We start from the raw sequence: 20,085 nt of genomic DNA on the forward strand, positions 1-20,085 counted from the left end.
AGTTCATTAAGAAGAGCATAAGCTTCTCTGCAAAAACTAGTGTGTAGATTGAGGTAGCACTCTCTACATTTATATGCAGTACTAAATGGTTTGTTTCTGCCATAGTTTGTTGAACAAACCAGGTTCTGACAAGCAAAATAACTGTGGCTATTCCACTTAACATTGGTTTGATTTTCTAAATTTTCTTGCTTTGCTCCTTTATCGCCACGTGCGTATAGGGCAAGATGCAAAAACGAAGGAGGGTTAAGCCCAAGGTCCAGAGGTAACGAGAAAACATGTTTAATGCAAGCCAAGATACATAAGCCAGCATCAGAAGCATGGTTTCATATTCTGGTTTGTTGACCACAAACAAACCATAGTTGGTTGTGACAGGCTTGCATGTACAAATAAGATAACACCCCCCAGTTCATTGTTAAGTGCAAACCAGGTTTTGTGTGAAATCTGTGTGACTGTTTGTTTACTTGGAAGGTTTTTTAAAGGTTCACACATGTATGTCTCCTAACAAACCATTTCTGTGTTTTGTTTAGGTAAGACCATTGCAATTGGAAAAGTTCTGAAATTGGTTCCAGAGAAGGATTAAGCATTGTTTTTGACAAGCCTACACAAATACTGTGAGGGGGAAAAATTGACTCTGCAAAAGCCTACTTCACATCGCCTTCTTATTTTCTTCCCATTGATAACCTTCTCCCTATATTTGCAAAGATGAGATTTCACAGCAAAGGTCCACATTATGTCAGCTTTCTCATATTGAGAGCTCTGCTATGCCACTGTTGAATTCCCCCCCAAAGTTTTTTTTTCCTGCCCCTTCCTCCTAAATTCTGCTTCCTTGGAAAGATTTGGCAATAGCTTTGTAAGTGATGTGGACATAATTGCCTAGAATTATGAAAAATCTATAGGATTTATGTTTATTTCCCCTCTCCCAGCATATTGAAACATTTTTCAAGGCAGATCATTAAGAGTGTGCAAGCGTGTGTGCACATGTTACAAAGACAATTACCATGTTAATAAACTATTCAATTTGAAATCTTTTTTCAGTATCTTAATTGCTTTTGAATAATGTTTTTATCCAGATGTAACACCTGTTGCATTAGCTTTTAACCTGCCAAGTAATCTGAATATTCAATTACTTAGGCTTTTCTGAAACCCAACTCTTTCCCTTTGCCGCCTCCCGGACGAAGTTATAAATGAAGCAATTAGACAATTGACAAAATTTGTACTAAAGAAACTTTCTTTCTCCCTTTCCTTATGGTGGATTTAAAAAAATTAAATATGTTCATGCAAGTATGGTACTATTTAATTAGTGTTGCATCACTTTATCTACAAACAAACCTAACTTGATTTTTTTTAGGCACTGGGGCGAGCTAGATCTACCTACAGTGCCCTGAATTATACCATCAAATCCTTTCTGGCAGAAAATGCTAACCAATAAAATTAGTAGGACTGTTACATGACATCTCTGGCAATAATGCTGGTACATGATGTTTGGTCTAAAAACTAAGCACAAGTACCAGTTTATGATAAAGTTGCGCTGTTCATTCTACCTTTTAACTTGGAAGATGGGAGAATCTTTGGTTGCTGGGTTTTGTTTTGTTTTTTTAAAAAAAGAGATTTGAAGCAAACCAAATAGGCCATAGAGGAGTGGTAGGTATTCACTCAACTGGCAGTGGCTGAATGATGGCTCATTCAGCAAGTGCCACTTATTTAATCCAGAAGGTTTGTTTGCTCATTAAAATTGAGAGTAGAATCAAGCACAGTCTATAAATTTCTGCATATCAAAGCAATTTGAGTTAAGGGAAAGCAAAAGTGAATAAAAGGATTTGTGGTTGGCAGTTCAAAGGAACAGGGGTTGTAAACTTTATACTTGGCTGAATGTTGGTCTGTACCATTGCTATAAACAATTAGGGAAAGAGTTGAAAGGGAGGTGCAATGATATTCAAAGTGTTTAATGGCAAATCTCCATTATTAGGTTCATATAAGAAGGCTGACTTCCAATATTGTTCAAAGTGCTTCTCCAATTAAATCCTTTGCAGTGTATGTTCAAATAGTAATGTGCCCTTTCCCCTAAAGTTTACAGTCATGTGACTGTTTCATTTTACACAATTCTAAATTTAAAATGTTTGCCCTTTTTTGTTTCTTTGTAACTGTGGAACCTCCCATCCATTTCACTTGAGGCTACATTGTATGGACGAAGCAAAGTTTATTGTCCTTCAATTTCATATGACTACACTTGTAGCTACCGTAATGCATGAAATTTAAATAAATTTTATTATGTCTGCAAATTTCTGGGCTTTTATTTTTCTGGGAATCTGAAAGCTTTTAAAGTTGATAACTTTTAAAACAAAGCTAAAGAATTCAGATAAATCGAAAATAATCCAGATTTTTCTTTTTCCTACTTTATAACGTAAGCTCAAGGAAGAGTCTTTGAAAGATTTGCCTGAGGTGACGAGCTTACCATTTTCAAATGTTACGTTGTGCTGTGTTTGTGTCTCAAGCTCCGCCTCTTTCCTTTGAAATGATTGCTAGTGAATAATGTAGTTGGTGAAGGGTTTTTTCTTCCTGATATAGCAAATGACAATTCTTGGAGGCAGAGATGCAGCTAAAGAAGCTAGTAGTCGTTGAATGCAGTCATTCTTTAGAGCAAAAGTTGCACTTGAGGACAGGGGCAGACTTTGGTCTTTCAAATTTCAGTGACACCCTGTGCAAAAATTCAGCCCCCTCTCGCCTTCCCTTCTGCATGTGCTTTATATCATACTTGCAGTACACCCCTTGGCTCAGTGATCAGTGTGGGTGAACCAGTTACACTGCCCTAAATGTGCGTTTGCTGAGGAACTGCAGGACTTAAGAATAGGAATGCTAACTGAAGTTGTCATATGGCATACGGAATTCAGTTATGGTTGCAGTGCTGAATGCACTCATTCCAGGGTTAAATATAATTGAAATGGAAAGGACTTGATTCAAGAAAACTGGGGCTTGGGTGTTAATGTGTGTTACCACTGCATTCAGAACCTCAGGCTTTAAAGTCCCAAAGCGTTCTCCAATTACGTGATTTAGATTGCAAGTTTCTCTTCATCGTATTAAATCAAGCTTGGTAAATGTAAAGCAACCTCTTGGGCAGGTCTGAGGAATCATGCTGAACTTCAGGTATTGCTGAACTACAACTCCCATCAGCCTCAGCAAGCACGGCCAATGTCCAGGGTTGATGGGATTTAACAATGTCTGGAGGGTCAGAGGTCCCCCACACCAGTTACGCCTTGCCCATTGAACTGAATGGAGGCACCTTCATTGGTAAGGAAGCTTCCTACATGCACCAGAGCTCATGTGAGGCATCACTAATCCCAAGGTGTGTGTCTCAGGAGCTGTGAAAGCATTGACTGAAGGATAGTGCTAGTATCCTAAGTCAAATAAGTAAATTCTGGAAGCTCCATCTTTTCTCCCCAAGATAGAAAGGTTCCAATTTAAACCCTCTGGTTTACTCATTCCACACAAATTTATATACAGGATATAAATTCCTGCTTGGGCAGCTTCGCTGATTAGAGCATGGTGCTAATAATGCCAAGGTTGCAGGTACAATTCCTGTATAGGACAGCTGCATATTCCTACATTGCAAGGGGTTGGCCTAGATTATCCTTAGGGTCCCTTCCAACTCTACAATTTTATGAATGTTCTATGAATGAATGTTTCTAAGTCAAGTAAAGAAGTTCCTGTTAAACAATTTGCAGCTGTGCTACGACCACATCTTGCCACTAATCATGTAAAAACACTTCCTCCTCAGTGTTCATGGCTGTTATGTATTTTTCTTCTCGGGGCGGGGGGGGGGGAATAGAAACCCTGGCTAGGCTTGAGGAAAAAGCTTGGAAATGTGAGATTGGAAAGGATTGACTGTGTTAATAGCCATGACTTAAAACTATTATTTCAAACTCTGCTGATGATAAATGACTTTGAAGTGTGTTCTTGAATCTGAAAGCTTAGTAATGTAAAGCACTGATTAAACACAAAACTTGAATGTGCCATAAAAGCCTCCTGATTAATATTCTGTAACGGGTGAGGATCCTCTTGGGCAACCCCTGTGGGCCTCATGCCAGTGGCAGGTGGAGCAATGAATGCAAATTTTACTTTCGTACAGTAAGCTGGTTTCTATATGCACCCTGCATAGGCAAGCGGGAGTCACTATGAGGACACATTCCAGCTAGGAAGAAAACACCCAAGGGGTGTGTTAAGCAGAGTCAGGGGCGGGGGCTGCATTCACCCCCAGAGTCTGTGGTTCCTGGCCCTCTACTACCTACAAATTGGAAACACTGCTGCATTTTCTGCATGCAGTTGAACAAACCCAGTCCTTGCAATGAATGAAAATGGCATGAAGGTTGCCTTCTGTCAATGACAAGTGCCAATCCCAGGTCTCTGTTGCAAAAACTGAGGGTCTTTATTGATTCAAATCTTAACATCCGTTGTCTTTTATGTGTCGCAGAAGATGTCATTTGAGAAGAATCTACCCATCCAGTGTCAATCATTTTTGCTGGAATCATAAAACATCTAAAATCTCTCACATTTTCCAGTCTTATTTCTCCCCTTACCTTCCATGTCAAACAACTTGAATAAACTGTGGTCCAATAAAGAATACTAAAAACCTGTGTCATGCCTCCAGCGACTTCTTTTAAAACTCAAGGCTTAGTGTCGTGTCTCTGACCAATCGAAACACGCTTGCTTGTTTTGCTGGTTAAATATTGGATGTGAATCTAAATCATGGATAGGATGGTAGTGGTATTATCTAGGCTGCTGACAAAACCAGAGTTAAATTTGTCAAATATGAAATATTTGGAAAGAATTATCGACATACATATGCATTGTATAGCTAAAATTATTTAGGGTATTACAACATTTTAACGGGTGCCATCAAATACAGGAGTTCAGCTCTAAGGTGGGAATTAGGAGTAGTTTGTTTCCACATAAAGATTTAGTAAGTGCCTTTGCCTGACAAGACGATGCAGTTTTACAATGTATGGCATTCTTAGCTTCTTACAGTATTTGAATGAGAACCTGTGCACCTCCAGATTTTGCTAGACTACAAGCAGCTAGCTGGGTCTAATGGGAGTTGTAGTCCGGCAACGCCTGGAGGCCCACAGGCTCCCTACTACTCTCATAGATGAAAGTGTGAAGGGAATACTGCCGCCTTATCACTAAGCCTGTAACAATTTGTCTCTGGGCTGTATCACATCAGACTGCAGGAAAGCAATACCCAAGGATGAGAAATTTCCTTAACATGCTACGTTTCCTTTTTTGTGGTGGCTCCCCATTTGTAGAATGCTCTCCCCAGAGAGGCTTACCTGGCAGCACTTAGTCTGAAAAAGGTTCCACCCGTGATGTGGAAGCTGCATTTTGGGGATGTAAAAAGCACCACTGTTACTTATTAGTGCCAGTTTCCCCCGCTGCATTTCAAATTCTGCATTTGGCAGAGCTTGAGGACTTTTTGGAGGTATTTCTCAAGTAAACAGACACAAATATGTGTGCTGTTGCCCAGCTATAGAATTTTGCTTTACACGGACAATCATTTTATGCATTATTTTCCATTTAAATGAAATTACAATATACTCCTGCTACCTGCAGATTTTTGACGACTCGGTACTTAAAGCATCTTACATTAATCTAAACCATTGCCCAACTCAGTGGTATCAAATATGTAATAAAGTATATAATTTTGAAAAACTAGTGGGAGACAATCTAGAAACCAAGACCTGGCAAATAAGAGGGAAGTGCCCGGAGAAGAAAATGAGTTTCCAAGGCATGCTCTGGTTCATGGGGTCACAGAGAGTCGAACACGACTAAGACAACCAAACAGCAACATTACCCCATATCCATATGAAACTATTATTTCAATTTTCTGATTTCTATGCATAGCACTGAGAGGGCTTCCCATGCATTTTCATCCTGTCTTCCCTCTGCCCCACCCTAGGAGCTCAAGGTGGCAAACATAGTTACCCACTTTCCCAATTTATCATCTCAACAATTCTGTGACCCTTCTAAAGCTGAGAGAAAATGACTAACCAGATAAGCCTTTTGCATGAAGCGGGGATTTCAACCCTGTTTTCCAATGTAGCAGGAAAACCCCCCACCCACCCCAATCATTCTGTTTGTACAAACTTCACACACACTCATACTCACACACTACATACGCTATGCTTCTGTTATAAATTCATAGAAAATCAACCATACATTGGATTTGCACTGTTCCACTTTTATTTTACTCCATGAAGGAAAGACTACAAAATGGGGCAGGCTTGATACAGGGCAGCCATAATCCCTTCAGCATCCCAGCACATACACAGGTGCCCTGCCCAGTTGCTATGCCAACCCTGATGTCCCAGACAGAAGACAATCAAGATCACAAAGAACTTGCATATGGGAGTGGATTCAGCATAGACTAAAACAAAGGACACTGATCAGATCTTCCCTCAGGGGGCAGGAAACTGCAAACTCCCCTTTGTCTCCTGGAAGTGACTCATGGGGAGGGGGAAAGGAGGAACCAGCCAGGTGACAAGACACTCAAGTTACCACCAACTCCTCCCTCAACCCCTCCTTTCTGTAATGTATGCATGATGTTTCTGGGGCTGGGCTAGACCTAGAGGAGGGGAATTTCAAAAGTTTTTATAAGACCTTGCACACTATTCTTCTGGGTCTTTCCTCTCACCTGCAAGTGAGGGGAGCACCCTGTCGCGACAGTCTTTCTTCAATAAAGACCAAGCCTACAGGCTGCTGATTTGCTCCAATTTACTCTGGTTGGTGTCTTTACTTTTTGTCCAAGGGAGCCCTCAGATTTTTCCGGTAACACCAAGACCCTGGTCTGACACTCTTAAGCACTAGCAGTGACTATGAAATACAGAAGTATTAAGGTTAAGTTGGTATGCATTCCCAGCTAAAGATTCCCAGACAAGTTCAAGGTTTATATTAGCATATAAAACCCTCGACAACTTTCCTTGTGATCTGCCGACTCGACCACTTTCGGGTAAGCGTCCATAGGTGCCTTCTCTGTAGTTTTGGGCACATGCTTTTGTTTATAGCCTACCCAAGTGTTTAAGGCTGATGCATACTTTTATCTGGGTTGTTTTTTAACTATTGTTTTTGAATATTTTGATTGTTTTACCTGCAATTTCACTGTTGTTGTTTTTTGTAATCCGCTTTGCAGTTGTTCTACAAACAAGCGGTGTATACATTTTTATGAAATAAAAGTTAAATCCCAAGGACGCCCTGTACTCCGTCCCTGCAGAAAAACCACAACCCTTTCAGTGGTTGCATCAATCTCTTTAAATCGTCCCCTCCGACTTCCTCTCATTCCAGATCCAGCTTTTAGCAGAACAAACGGTGGTCCACGGGACTCTGCGCAGGCACGATTCCCGTTTTGAAACGTTTAAAAATTCAAAGCGCATTTCCCCAATGCTTTTAGCTGTTTCTATTTCCTCTGTAAGGCGCCTTGAGTCCCTGCTAGAGAAAAGGCGGAATAACAATGAGCAAAGTAATGTAATAATAACATGTGGTAAGACATCAGGGCTGCAGCTCCTGACTTTTCTACTTTTTATTTAGAGCGGGTGGGAGGCTATTAACAGCACAGCAACAGCTGCATTTAAATTTCGGGTTTTCTCCCTTGTTCTGCATCTGCGCCCCGAGAGAGTCCAAACATGGCTCCCGAACGAAACAAGATTCGAGCGTTGCCGCTCTAGCGTTCCAGTTTCACCATAGAGAGGAAGCGTCTCCCCCTCGGCTTCTATGGAGACTAGACCGGAAGTCTAGCTGGTTCACTCTCAGCCTCCGCGGAAACTCCTCCCTTCCCTCGCCTTTTTTACGCGTCGGCTGCGGGTGACGTCATTGCCGCTCGCCGAGGTGTGTTGGCGCACGAGGAGAAGCGGCAGCATGGATCCAGCTACCGAGTTTCCTGTGGATCAAGGGCAGGTAAGGAGAGGCGGCCGCCGCTTTGGCGGGGAGGGGGAAGGAATGCAGCACTTGGGGGCTTCTCTCCGGCGTGGTGCCCGCTGGAGCGGAGGCAGCCGCTGGGCTTTCCGCGGCACCAACGGGCGCCTCTCGGTTCTGCCATTCGGAGTCTGGCGGGGTGGCGATCAACGGGTGCTGGAGTAGGACTGAGGGGAGCTGGCATCAAGATCTGACCGTGCCGGCTTTATGTATAAGCTAAACAAGCTATAGCTTAGGGCCCCACTCTCTTGGGGGCTCCCAAAAGAATTAAGGGGGGGCTGGATGTATATTTCCAAAATATAAGATAAAAAACTAATAAAATAAAACCCACATACAGGAACAGTGTTTTGTTTTGTGTTGTGTAGGCGCCTGTGATGTAAGTAATGGGCCCCTTCTAGCCTGCTCTCTAAAATATCACTGGTTTGCTCATTTCTGCATACAGTGGTACCTCGGGTTAAGTACTTAATTCGTTCCGGAGGTCCGTTCTTAACCTGAAACTGTTCTTAACCTGAAGCACAGCTTTAGCTAATGGGGCCGCCGGAGCACGATTTCTGTTCTCATCCTGAAGCAAAGTTCTATTTCTGGGTTAGCGGATTCTGTAACCTGAAACGTATGTAACCTGAAGTGTATGTAACCCGAGGTACCACTGTATAGGGTACCTACATTTCGCATGCACTGGTTGCATGGCAACATATAAAGGGCCCCATTTCCTTCAGTAGCTCAAGGCCTTATTAAACCTAAATCTGACCCTGGTGAAGTTCAGCCTAGCCCTAAATTTGGGGGGGGGGGTTAAGGGGGGAAGAGGAGAGGAGAGAGAACAGCTGGCTGTGACTTCGAACCCCATACACATTGGAACTTGGAACTGTTTGCAAAGGACAGCCCCTGCAACCAGAAATATAGAGGGATGGATCAAAACCCTTATGAGGACAGGTTGCAGCTCTGGGGCCTTTTTAGGTTAGAGAAAAGGTGAGTAAGAGGCGGCATAATAGAAGATTATAAGACTGCATGACACGGAGGAAGGTGTGAAGCGGTTTGCTGCTTGGATGCCAATGTGTTGGCCTAGATTAGGGGTTGGAAACCTGAGGGCCCTCCAGATCTTGCTCTTGCTGGACTCCAACTCCCGTCAGCCCCAGGCAGCACAGATGATGGGAGTTGGAGTGTATCAACATCTGGAGGGCAGCAGGTTTCCCATCTCTACACTAGATGGAGGTGAAGGATTGAGCTCATTGTAAATTATGCTTAATGCCACTATGTATTTTTGTAGACAAAACACTTGCTCTTTAATAATGGGTTGGCTGGGGATTAGTTATCTGTATGGTTGGTTGGAATGCCTAGACTGGTGCTTGGATGTGGAGTACAAAATGCTAAGGATGCATTTTGGAGAGGTTGCTGTATCAGGAGGGGGAGTGTGGGTGTAGTTTCTGTATCATAAATTTTGTTTAGTCATGCTGTTTTGTGGAGTTCATCTGTCTTATAAGAATTCAAAGGTCTCAGATATAGAACAGTGTTCATAATTGCATACAGTAAACACACATAAAGGGTAAAGGGACCCCTGACCATTAGGTCCAGTCGTGGCCGACTCTGGGGTTGCGGCGCTCATCTCACTTTATTGACCGAGGGAGCCGGCGTACAGCTTCCGGGTCATGTGGCCAGCATGACTAAGCCGCGTCTGGTGAACCAGAGCAGCGCACGGAAACGCTGTCTACCTTCCCGCCGGAGCTGTACCTATTTATCTACTTGCACTTTGATGTGCTTTCGAACTGCTAGGTTGGCAGAAGAAACACACATATAAGTATATAAACCATGTGTCTAAAATAGTACAGGAGAGCAATTCTGAAGCCATTTTGACTCTCCCTAAAGTACCTCAAATATTTTTCTGCAGTAGGAGGATGGGGAAAACTTTCCAATTTTTCTTTTCACTTGCAAATCCTCCCTGCAAACCCAGTCTGGCAAGTATCTTGGAAGGTGAACAGATTATCAACAGGCGTAATTTTTTTTAAAAAAGAGTCAGGAAAGAAGTATTTGCAGTCTGAAAGTAATGGCTGGGCTACCCAGACAAATGCAATCAGAAAGGCTTCATCAGGTACTTGCTGGAGACCTCCTCCTGTGATGTTTCTATGTTTTTGGGGTGGTTTTGAGCTAAGGGGTGGGCAATTTCAAAAGTTTTTATAGGGGCTTGCACACCCTTGTTTTGGGTCTGTCTAACCTTCCTGCAAGGGGGGGGGATGTGTTGCAACCAGGAAAAAAAAGATCTGCCTTGCTTTCTGCAGGATCCTTGCCTCCATTCATTCATCTCTGACCAATCATGGACTTAGGAGACTCAGTACCTTGTGGAATTGGGCAGCAAAAGCCAACCCCACATTTTCTATAACATCTACAATGCTTCATTTGAGGCTTCAGCTGAGGTTATTACCTGCTTTGAGATTTATTTATTTTTTAATGATACCTTCTTGTGGATTTGCTCTTTCAGATTAAAAAAGCAGCCCAGGCCCTCCTTGCATTCAGCGCCAGTAAGCAAAAAAAAGCAGAGAAGCTGCTGTTGAATGAGGACCAGCATGTATTTCTGATGGTCACAGTTTGGAAAATCCCTCCACGTGAACAAGTCATCAAAATGTAAGGCTCTGGGTTTTGCTGCTCTGCTGTAATGTCTTTGGCCATGATGCCTTTTGCTTCAGTTGTATTCATGACTATTGTCAATCATACCCTCTGTTTCCAACGGCCAGGCTGTGAGTGACATCACTTATGTAGCCAAAATGACACTACCCACATTCAAGCAAGCTTTGACCTGGGAGACCAGGGTTCAAGTCCCCACTCAGCTATGAAGGTCACTTTGTGATCTTGGGCCAGCCACTGCCTCTCAGCCTTACCTACCTTTTCAATGTAATTGAGAAAATAAAATAAAAACATAATTAGAATCATGTAAAAAAAAAATCAGAACGGTAACATGCATTCACAGCTCATCTGTGTTAACTGATTAAATAATCTATTTTCCTTTTTTGAGATTGGACTCCATCTGGAAACTACTGTGCATATTTAAAATCTTGTTCTCTTCCTTCTAGAACACTGCCTCATGATATTTTGCCAGCCACATCAGATGTTTGCCTCTTCACAAAAGATGAGCCAGGCTTAACAGCTGAGCAGACTGAGAACTTGTACAGGAAACTCTTGTCCCAGCATGGGATCACAAGGATCAGCGAGGTACAGAGAGAACTCTGAGCTTCATCAGTTGGTTTAGCCTGACATACGAATGCAGCCTAATGTCAGTGATTTAAGTGATATATAAGTACTCTAAATCAGGTGTGGGGAACCTTTGGCCCCCCAGGTGTTGCTGAGCTAGAACTCCCATCAGTCCTAGCAGGCATGGTTACTAGAGTTGTTCTCCTGTCACATCTGACAGGCCAAAGGTTCCCCACAACTGATTTAAAGTATTTATATACCATGCAGTAATCTGCCTCATATTGGTTTGCATCTGTGTCATGTTATGCTTTATTGTACATTTCATTTTGAAAATGCTATTCACTGCTTTAGGTCTAAAATACATTAGAATCATCGTTATCTATGTCATTTTATGTTCCTTCAAATTCTATTTTATTGTTTCAATATTCTGTTTTTCACTTGGAGCTCTTGGAGCCTAAAGTGCTATATAAATAAACTGTAATCATCATTTTTTTATCTTTTAATTAAATGCTGTAATGTAATCTAACCAACCTCACCTATGTATCTGAAGGTCATCTCCTACAAAACACTGAAAAAAGAATATAAACCTTACGAAGCAAAGCGTCGCCTCCTGAGTCGATTTTCTCTCTTTTTGGCTGATGACCGGATTCGGCGGCTTCTGCCATCGCACATAGGGAAACACTTCTATAAGAGTAAAAAGTAAGCACCCTCACTTGTCCATGTTTCATTTCTACCAAATGCTACTAAGGATGCTGAACTCTTCCTGAAATCTTGCATTTTTCTATCATATAAGGGCTCCTGTGTCTGTGAATCTGAAAGCGAAGAACCTCTCTAAGGAAATAAACAAGCATCTCCAAGGCACTATTCTTCCAGTCACGAACAAGGGCTGTTGCTAGTAAGTATTAATTTTGATACTTAACTTTCATCAACCAGGCTATGAATTTATTTAGTGGCTGCGTTTATGTGTTGCTTCTCAGGCATTTGAGACATTTTACAACATGATGCTAACCCAAAGAAATTCCAAAAGACAAAGGGGAATATTCAGCCAATTTTTACTCAACATACACTCTTTGAAATTAATGGGCCTGACTCAGTCCTGTTTGTTAATTTCAGTGGGTCTTCTCTGCGTAAAATTTAGTTGAGTACCACCCAAGCTAATAAAGGAGGAGACTTGTCTCAGGCTAGTCATGGTATTTCTTCTTTAACTTAAAGGTGGTATATAAATTATTTTATTATTGGTAACCACAGTTGACTCTCAACTTGTGCATGTTTAACTTGCACAATCGCAGCCTTACGGGCTTGGCAATTGGCCATCTGAAATTGCACAGATTAAACGCACACAGGGTAGAGAGCTGAATGGTTCTCTCAGTGTGGAAAGAGCTTTCAGGCTTTCTTACCGGGCTCTGAGACTCCCAGATGCCAGTAAGTGAGGCCCACTCAGCGCACCGACTTCAGAAAGGTAGGGTGGTCGTGGGTGGGGGGCAGTTCCAGGGTTGTCTTGGCTATACGCAATTTCGACTGTACAATCTCCCAGTGAGTTGCAAGTTGCCTGTGTTATCATTATCATTATGTGCTTTGTAGTTATTCACCCTGGTATTTATTTTAAGGAAGATGTCATGGACTGGCTTGAATGCAGAAGAGAGGTGGGAGACAGCAAGCGGGAGAAGGCTCAGAGCCAGGGAACTGGTGGTGGGATGATGATGAGTGGTCAGAGGGAGCAGACTGGGAGGTGGAGAAGGAGGTGTCAGACGCTGAAGAGGCAACAGGGTTTAGTGAGCAGGAAGAGACTGTGGCAGAGAGCAGTTCAGAACCAGAAGCACCAAGGTGGAACCTGTAGGTTCAAGGGCAGCATTCCTCTGAGGAATGCTGGGAAATGCAGACAGGAGAGGGCTGTTGTGTTCGTGCCCTGCTTCTCAGTTTCCCAGAGGCCACTGTAAGACACGGGATACTAGACTAGGTGGGCCTTAAGTCTGATCCTCCAGGGCAGGTGGTGGGGAGCCTCCAGCCCACAGGCTGAACCTGCCCCACCTGGCCTGGTGTATTTGGTCTGCACCACCCTGTTTTAGAGGGAAAGAACAGACAGCTGAAGGACTGCCATTCAGCAGGGTATTGACTCCAGATGTTGCTCTCTCTTTTCAGTTCTATACGTGTTGGTCACAGTGGCATGGAGGCCTCGGAGATCTCTGAAAACGTCGTTGCTGCCGTGAAAGTGTTAGTCACGAAAGCCCCCCAGGTAATGATGCTCAGTCAGGTGAGGGGTTAAGGCATCTCCTCTGCCCACTCATCCAGGAGTAAATCCCATTAATCTTGGTGGAGCTTATTTCCAAGTAAATATGCATGGAATTGGGCTGTCCATCTTTTTATTAAAGCGGTTTGCTTTTTGTCTGCCCTCTTTCATTAACCTCCTTTTCTTTCTTCCTTTTAAATAAAAACAACAATTGCTGCAGATCTGGAAAAGTGTTAAGATCCTTCATCTCAAGATGAGCAAATCTGTTGCTCTTCCGATCTTTACCTGTAGTAATCCCAGAAATCCTCAGAAACAGCCAGATGCCGAAGTTGAACAGGTAGGAGACTGACTCATGCATACATACTGGGCGCTTTCAGCAAGGGTGGTCCTCCTGACTGGTTATATAACTACAGCTATTTAGTATTTTGTAACTTCTGCATGTCTGAAGAGGCCTGCTTACACAAAAATGTTTTAAGTAGGCACAGGAAAGAGAGCAGTAAAGGTCAATAGACAGGGAGTTCCAAAATGTAGGTGTTGCCACGCTAGAATATGGATTTACGACTGCAGAATGAGTATTGGGTTCCACAGATCAAAGCAGTCGAATAGGCACATTTGGGAATTGTAGTTCTACTATTCGGAGGGTGCTGGGTTGGCTGTATGTAGAACTAGGGGGAAGATCCAAAAACGTTCTGGGAAACGTGCATTGGTACATGGTGTGTACCCATTTGTCTGTATTGGTGTGGTCTTTTGATGAAGGTGCTCAGGAAATTAATAAATACCTTCCAGGAAAACCAAGCAAAGAAGAAGAAGAAAAAGAAAGGGAAAAAGACAGCTGGAAAGAAGAACTTGGCTAAAGCCGGGGCGACAGGAGAAATCAGCCCGGTTCCTGCCATTGCTGGGGAAAAGAAGGCGGCGGCAGCTGCAGTCTCTGCCGTTGTCAAAGCGGAAGAAGATGAGGATGGAGACATTCCACAGCTGGTTCCAATTGAAGCATCTCCCGGTGTGAAAAATGAGAAGGTAAACCAATCTTGTTCTGGCTGAGTTGCAATTGGAGCTTCAACTTGACGGAAGATTCTGTTCCAGATACCTTGCAGGGCTGTCCACACGGTATACTGAACACAGGCACAAGCTGTTGGGTGTGTTTGTGTGAATTATTGGTATGCACATGGACACGGGTTGTACTCTCATGGAATGGAATGCGAGGGTATCTGTGTAGTCATTTTGCCACCCTCAGTAGCAGGGGGAACGGTAGGCCGGGAAAGGGGTTTCTTCATGGCAGCCTCTAAATTGTGGAACTCCATCCCCTCAAAGGTGAATTTGGTTATCTTCACTCTACAGTTTTTTTCCCATATGCGGAAGAGACACCTCTTTCCCTTGCCTTTGACAGAGTTAATATGGTTTTTTTTGGGGGGGGGGACTCCACCTCTTTTGTTAATTCACTATTTCATTTCATCAGGAACCGTTTTACTTGTTTTTACCATTTTGATGGTTTTATCCATTTCTAGATAAAACTTCTGTAACCCACCCCAGGATCTTACAGTGAAGGGTGGGTTATAAATCTTGTAAAATAAATGAAATATAATACGTAACTTACTTAAGAAAATAGGCAAATACATTTTCATAAGAGTGCACTAGACAAAAAAGCATTTACACTGCTTCGTGAAAGGGATCATTGTATCAGCAAAGGACAGAAAATGTCGAAAGGGAAAGCGACAAACTGGCAGGGGATCTTTTGCTTGAGATTTGAAAGAAAGGAAGCAAAGATTTTTTTGCTTGATAGGTGAACAAACTCCAATAATGATGGTCAGGTGCAGTTTGTGCCAGATAGGAATAATAATTATTATTACTTTATTTGTACTTCACTCTTCTGACTGGGTTGCCCCAGCCACTCTGGGTGGCTTCCAGCATATGCAAAAACATAATAAGATGTTAAACACTAAAAACTTCCTGATATAGGGCTGCCTTCAGATGTCTTCTAAAGCAGGGGTCAGCAAACTTTTTCAGCAGGGGGCTAGTCCACTGTCCCTCAGACCTTGTGGGGGGCCGGACTATATTTTGGAAGAAAAAATATGAATTAATTCCTATGCCCCACAAATAACCTAGAGATGCATTTTAAATAAAAGGGCACATTCTACTCATGTAGAAATGCACTGATTCCCGGACCGTCCATGGGCTGGATTTAGAAGGTGATTGAGCCGGATCCGGCCCCCGGGCCTTGGTTTCCCTACCCATGTTCTAAAGGTTGTATCTCCTTGATATCTGATGATAGGGCATTCCACACAGTGGGCGCCACTACCAAGAAGCCCCTCTGTGGTTCTCTGTAACCTCACTTCTCACAGTGAGGGAGCTGCCAGAAGGCCCTCAGACTTGGATCTCAGGGTTTGGGCTGAACAACGGGGGTGGAGACGCTGCTTCAGGTATACAGCGCCAAGGCAGTTTAGGGATTTAAAAGTAAGAGCCAACACTAGCTTTTATTCTCAGTGACATTTGGTTGTGAGTGGGGAGAAAAATAAATTCTTTCTATTTTCAACACGTATCATGGTGAACAAAAACAAGTGAGTTCATTCATCAAACTACTGTGTGTTCCGAATTCCGCTCATCATCATTTTTTAAAAGGAAAAAGTCTGTTGTCTCCTGATGGGTGCCTTTATTCTCTTGCTTTCCCTCTTCAATATAGGTTCTAGAGCCTAGTCCTGCCACAGGAAAAGAAATCAAAGCAGGCAAAAAAGCTGCAGCAACTCTAACTCTCCTTGGCAAGAGGAAGACGTCCCTGTCTCCAGGAACGCAACTGAAAACACCTGGAGTTGGGTCGAAATTGCTCGGACGAGACAAGAAGCCCAAGACCCGAAGATAAAATGTCTTGGAGGAGGAGCAGACAAAGACCCCAAAGAAGACAGAAGCAAAGTCTTCTGCGACCCCTAAACCAGGGAAATTGGTCACATCTGCCAAGAAAGCTCCTTAAACTTGGGGAAATGAAGGTGCTGCAGTCAACATGACCAGCGTTGCAGCACATTGCCAGCTTGCTTTCCTAAACATAGGGTTGTAGCCACCAAAGTTGTCCTGTTAGCACAAGGACTTGTCCGCTCGCTCTTCTATCCTCCCGTGTGCCCCACCTCCTTCCAAACCTTCTGGAGCAGATATGGGGAGCGCAAGGAAAGAGGAGAGATGTTCTGTGTCCCAACTGGATGTCCTTGCACCAATAGGATGACTTTGTTGAGTACAACTTGTAAAAAAGTCAGCGGAGTTCAGTAGAAACGTCACCTTGAGAATAGGGTGGCTATAGAGAGCCAGCATTTTTCTTAGCAATCTGTAATCTTGTTTCTATCCGCTAAAACAGACCTGTGTTATTCAGATCTATATAAAGTCAGACTTTCCTTTTATGACATGTGCATTGCATCTTCTTTTGCCTGTATTTCATTATCTATTTTATATTATATTTAATTTAATATGACTTACAATTATAGCATAAAAATTAAATAATGGACCTATTTTCTAACCTTAGCCTCTTGGGTAACAAGGATATTTTTTATTTTTTTATTTTTTACAAAATACTTCCTAATACTCCAAACATGTTATTTATTCAGATACTTCTCACCTGGTGACAATATTTATTTTATTTTATTTTTTAAAAGTTCATTAAGCCCATGACATCAACAGAATTGAGTTGTTGTCTTCTAACCCTAGTTGAAAATTATACTTAATTTAGCAAACTGCTAGTAACCCCAATATCAAGTCCAGATTGCTATTAGTAATTGCATCTTCTAGATTGCATGCTATTTTCAAAATCCACAGTTGGGCGTGACTTTGATCAGGACCAACCAAAATGTCAGAAAATAGCAAATAAGCTTTCCAGTTCTCTGGAATTCTCCATCCGTTTGGATGTTACAAAGAGCAGGGGCTGATGTTTTGTTTCTTTGTTTTGGACAGGATGCAGGTAGAGGTGGAACAGACCAAAAAAAAGTACAAAAATGATTCTACATTTAAACTCTGTTTCAATATGGAGATGTTGATTTTTGTACTTTTTTACTTTCTTCTGACCCGTTTACTTGGTTTAACATCTAGACTGGTAGCCAGACTGGTCTTCGGAGATCAGCTGGTGAGTTGCTGGACTGTGGATCTGAAAGAAAAGCACAACAAGCATGGTAGCCCCAACAAGCTTGATCAGTGGGCCTGCTATATGGGAGCTGTAGTTCAACAACAGTGGGCAGGGCCAAAGGCAAATGTGAACTGAGCAACAAATACAAAGTTTGCCTTTCTGCAGGAGGCTATTTTCTATACACTCACACACCCCACTCTGCCCTTCATTAAGGCCAACTGGAGGTGTGAATAGTTCATAGAATCATAGAGTTGGAAGAGACCACAAGGGCCATCGAGTCCAACCCCCTGCCAAGCAAGAAACACCATCAGAGCACAGGGCGGTAATTATTTGGGTCCTCTCTTTTCCCCTTTTTGAAAATAGGGACAACATTTGCCCTCCTCCAGTCTGCTGGGACTTCGCCTGTTCTCCAGGAATTCTCAAAGATGACTGCCAGTGGTTCTGAGATCACATCTGCCAGTTCTTTTAATACTCTTGGATGCAGTTCATCTGGCCCTGGAGACTTGAATACATCTAAACTAGCCAAGTATTCTTGTACTATCTCCTTAGTTATTCTGGGCTGTGTTTCCTCTGCTGAATCATTTGCTCCAAATTCTTCAGGTCGGGCATTGTTTTCTTTATCGGAGAAGACTGAGGCAAAGAAGGCATTGAGGAGTTCAGCCCTTTCTGTGTCCCCTGTTTGCATTTCACCATCTTCTCCTCTGAGTGACCCCACTGTTTCTTTGTTCTTCCTTTTGCTACGAACATACCCATAAAAGCCTTTTTTGTTGCTTTTAACCTCTCTAGCAAGCCTGAGTTCAGTCTGTGCTTTAGCATTTCTGACTTTGTGTCTACACATGCTGACTATTTGTTTGAATTCCTCTTTGGTGGTTTCCCCCCTTTTCCATTTTTTGTACACATCCTTTTTTAATCTTAACTCAGTTAAAAGTTCTTTAGATAGCCACCCTGGCTTCTTTAGGCACCTTCCATGTTTCCGTCTCATTGGTATTGCCTGAAGTTGTGCTTTTACTATCTCCCTCTTAACAAACTCCCAGCCATCATGAACTCCCTTTCCTTTTAGTATTACTGTCCATGGGATCTCACCCAGCACTTCCCTAAGTTTTATGAAGTCGGCTTTCTTAAAGTCAAGAAATTGAGTCCTAGTATGCTTGGCTGCTCCTTTCCGCTGTATAGTAAACTTCAGAAGAGCATGATCACTCGCGCCTAATGATCCTTCCACTTCTACCCCACTAACCAGGTCATCAACATTGGTTAGGACCAGATCTAAAATGGCTGTTCCTCTTGTTGCTTCTCCCACTTTCTGGACTATGAAGTTGTCTGCAAGGCCAGTTAGGAATCTGTTTGACCTTATGCTCTTGGCTGAGTTTGACATCCAACAAATATCCGGGTAATTGAAGTCCCCCATTACTACTATCTCCCTTCCTTTTGCATGCTTGGCCATCTGTTCCAGGAAGGCATCATCAATGTCCTCCGTTTGGCTTGGGGATCTATAGTAAACTCCCACAATGAGGTCACAGTTATTCTTCTCTCCCTTAATTTTGACCCAAATGCTCTCACTTTGGCTTTGAGGTTCTAAATCTTGGATCTCTTCACAGGTATACACATCCCTGACATATAACGCCACTCCTCCTCCTTTCTTGTCTGGTCTGTTTCTCTGAAATAGATTGTATCCCTCCATTATTACATTCCAATCGTGGGACTTATCCCACCAGGTTTCAGTGATGCCTATTATGTCATATTTAGTTTGCTGTACCAAGAGCTCAAGCTCATCTTGTTTATTTCCCATGCTTTGTGCATTAGTGTACAGACATTGAATCATTCCCCCGTGTCTCTTATTTAAGGATTTTTCCCTCCCACCACTAGGTCTGCGTGCTGTTTGCTCCATTTGGTCTGTGACATTTGGATGATCATCTTCATCAATTGATAGACTCCTACCTTCAGGAGCACTGTCTCCCTCCCCCACATTAGTCAGTTTAAAGCCCTCCTGATGAGGTTTCTGAGATTTTTGGCAAAAACATTCCTCCCAACCGTTGTGAGGTGCAGCCCATCGCTTGCCAGAAGTCCATCTTCAAGAAACTGCAGTCCGTGATCTAAGAATCCAAACCATTCCTGTTTACACCATTTGCGAAGCCAGCTGTTCACTTCCACTATTTTTCCCTCTCTCCCTGGGCCACGTTGTTCAACTGGGAGGACAGATGAGATGACAATTTGTGCATTTAATTGCTTCAATTTCCTGCCCAGAGCCTCGTAGTCTCTTTTGATCTTCTGGAGGCTATTGCTTGCAGTGTCATTGGTTCCCACGTGAACCAAGAGGAAGGGGTATTTGTCAGTGGGTTTTATGATTCCTTGCAGTCGTTCAGTTACATCTTGGATCTTAGCCCCGGGGAGACACACACTTCCCGAGACATCTTGTCAGGCCCACAGATCACTGCTTCTGTTCCCCTCAGTAGGGAATCCCCTATCACCACTACACGCCTCCTCTTAGGTTTGGTTGGGGTTCTTCTGTGAGCTGTCCATTCAAAGGTCGCCTGCACATTCCCTGAGGACTGACTTTGCTGCTCGTCTTCATATACCTGATCGACTGTAATGAGGGAGAGATCCTCAAATGGAGTCTGCTCTTCGTCTTCCA

The 20,085-nt window shown here is 42.9% G+C and overlaps 2 protein-coding genes across 5 annotated transcripts in view; both read left to right on the forward strand.

The window, feature by feature from the left end:
• GSPT1 (G1 to S phase transition 1) overlaps nucleotides 1-2,279 on the forward strand; it is a 41,356-nt gene extending 39,077 nt beyond the window's left edge. For all 4 annotated transcript variants that reach the window (XM_079952385.1, XM_079952384.1, XM_079952382.1 and 1 more), the window contains exon 15: nucleotides 528-2,279. In XM_079952385.1, coding sequence (XP_079808511.1) covers nucleotides 528-580 — 53 coding nt within the window. In that variant the 3' untranslated portion in view covers nucleotides 581-2,279. The remainder of the gene's footprint in view (nucleotides 1-527) is intronic.
• A 5,558-nt stretch (nucleotides 2,280-7,837) lies between these two features.
• On the forward strand, nucleotides 7,838-16,740 carry RSL1D1 (ribosomal L1 domain containing 1). Its single transcript, XM_079952431.1, has 9 exons — nucleotides 7,838-7,938; nucleotides 10,427-10,569; nucleotides 11,016-11,154; nucleotides 11,684-11,832; nucleotides 11,927-12,028; nucleotides 13,273-13,366; nucleotides 13,581-13,697; nucleotides 14,147-14,377; nucleotides 16,038-16,740. The coding sequence occupies exons 1-9, from the start codon at nucleotides 7,900-7,902 to the stop codon at nucleotides 16,212-16,214; spliced, it is 1,191 nt and encodes a 396-aa protein (XP_079808557.1). The 5' UTR covers nucleotides 7,838-7,899; the 3' UTR covers nucleotides 16,215-16,740.
• The last annotated feature ends 3,345 nt before the right edge of the window (nucleotides 16,741-20,085 follow it).

The sequence above is a fragment of the Podarcis cretensis genome (assembly GCF_951804945.1).
Source record: "Podarcis cretensis genome assembly, chromosome: 14".
NCBI classification, from domain to species: domain Eukaryota; kingdom Metazoa; phylum Chordata; class Lepidosauria; order Squamata; family Lacertidae; genus Podarcis; species Podarcis cretensis.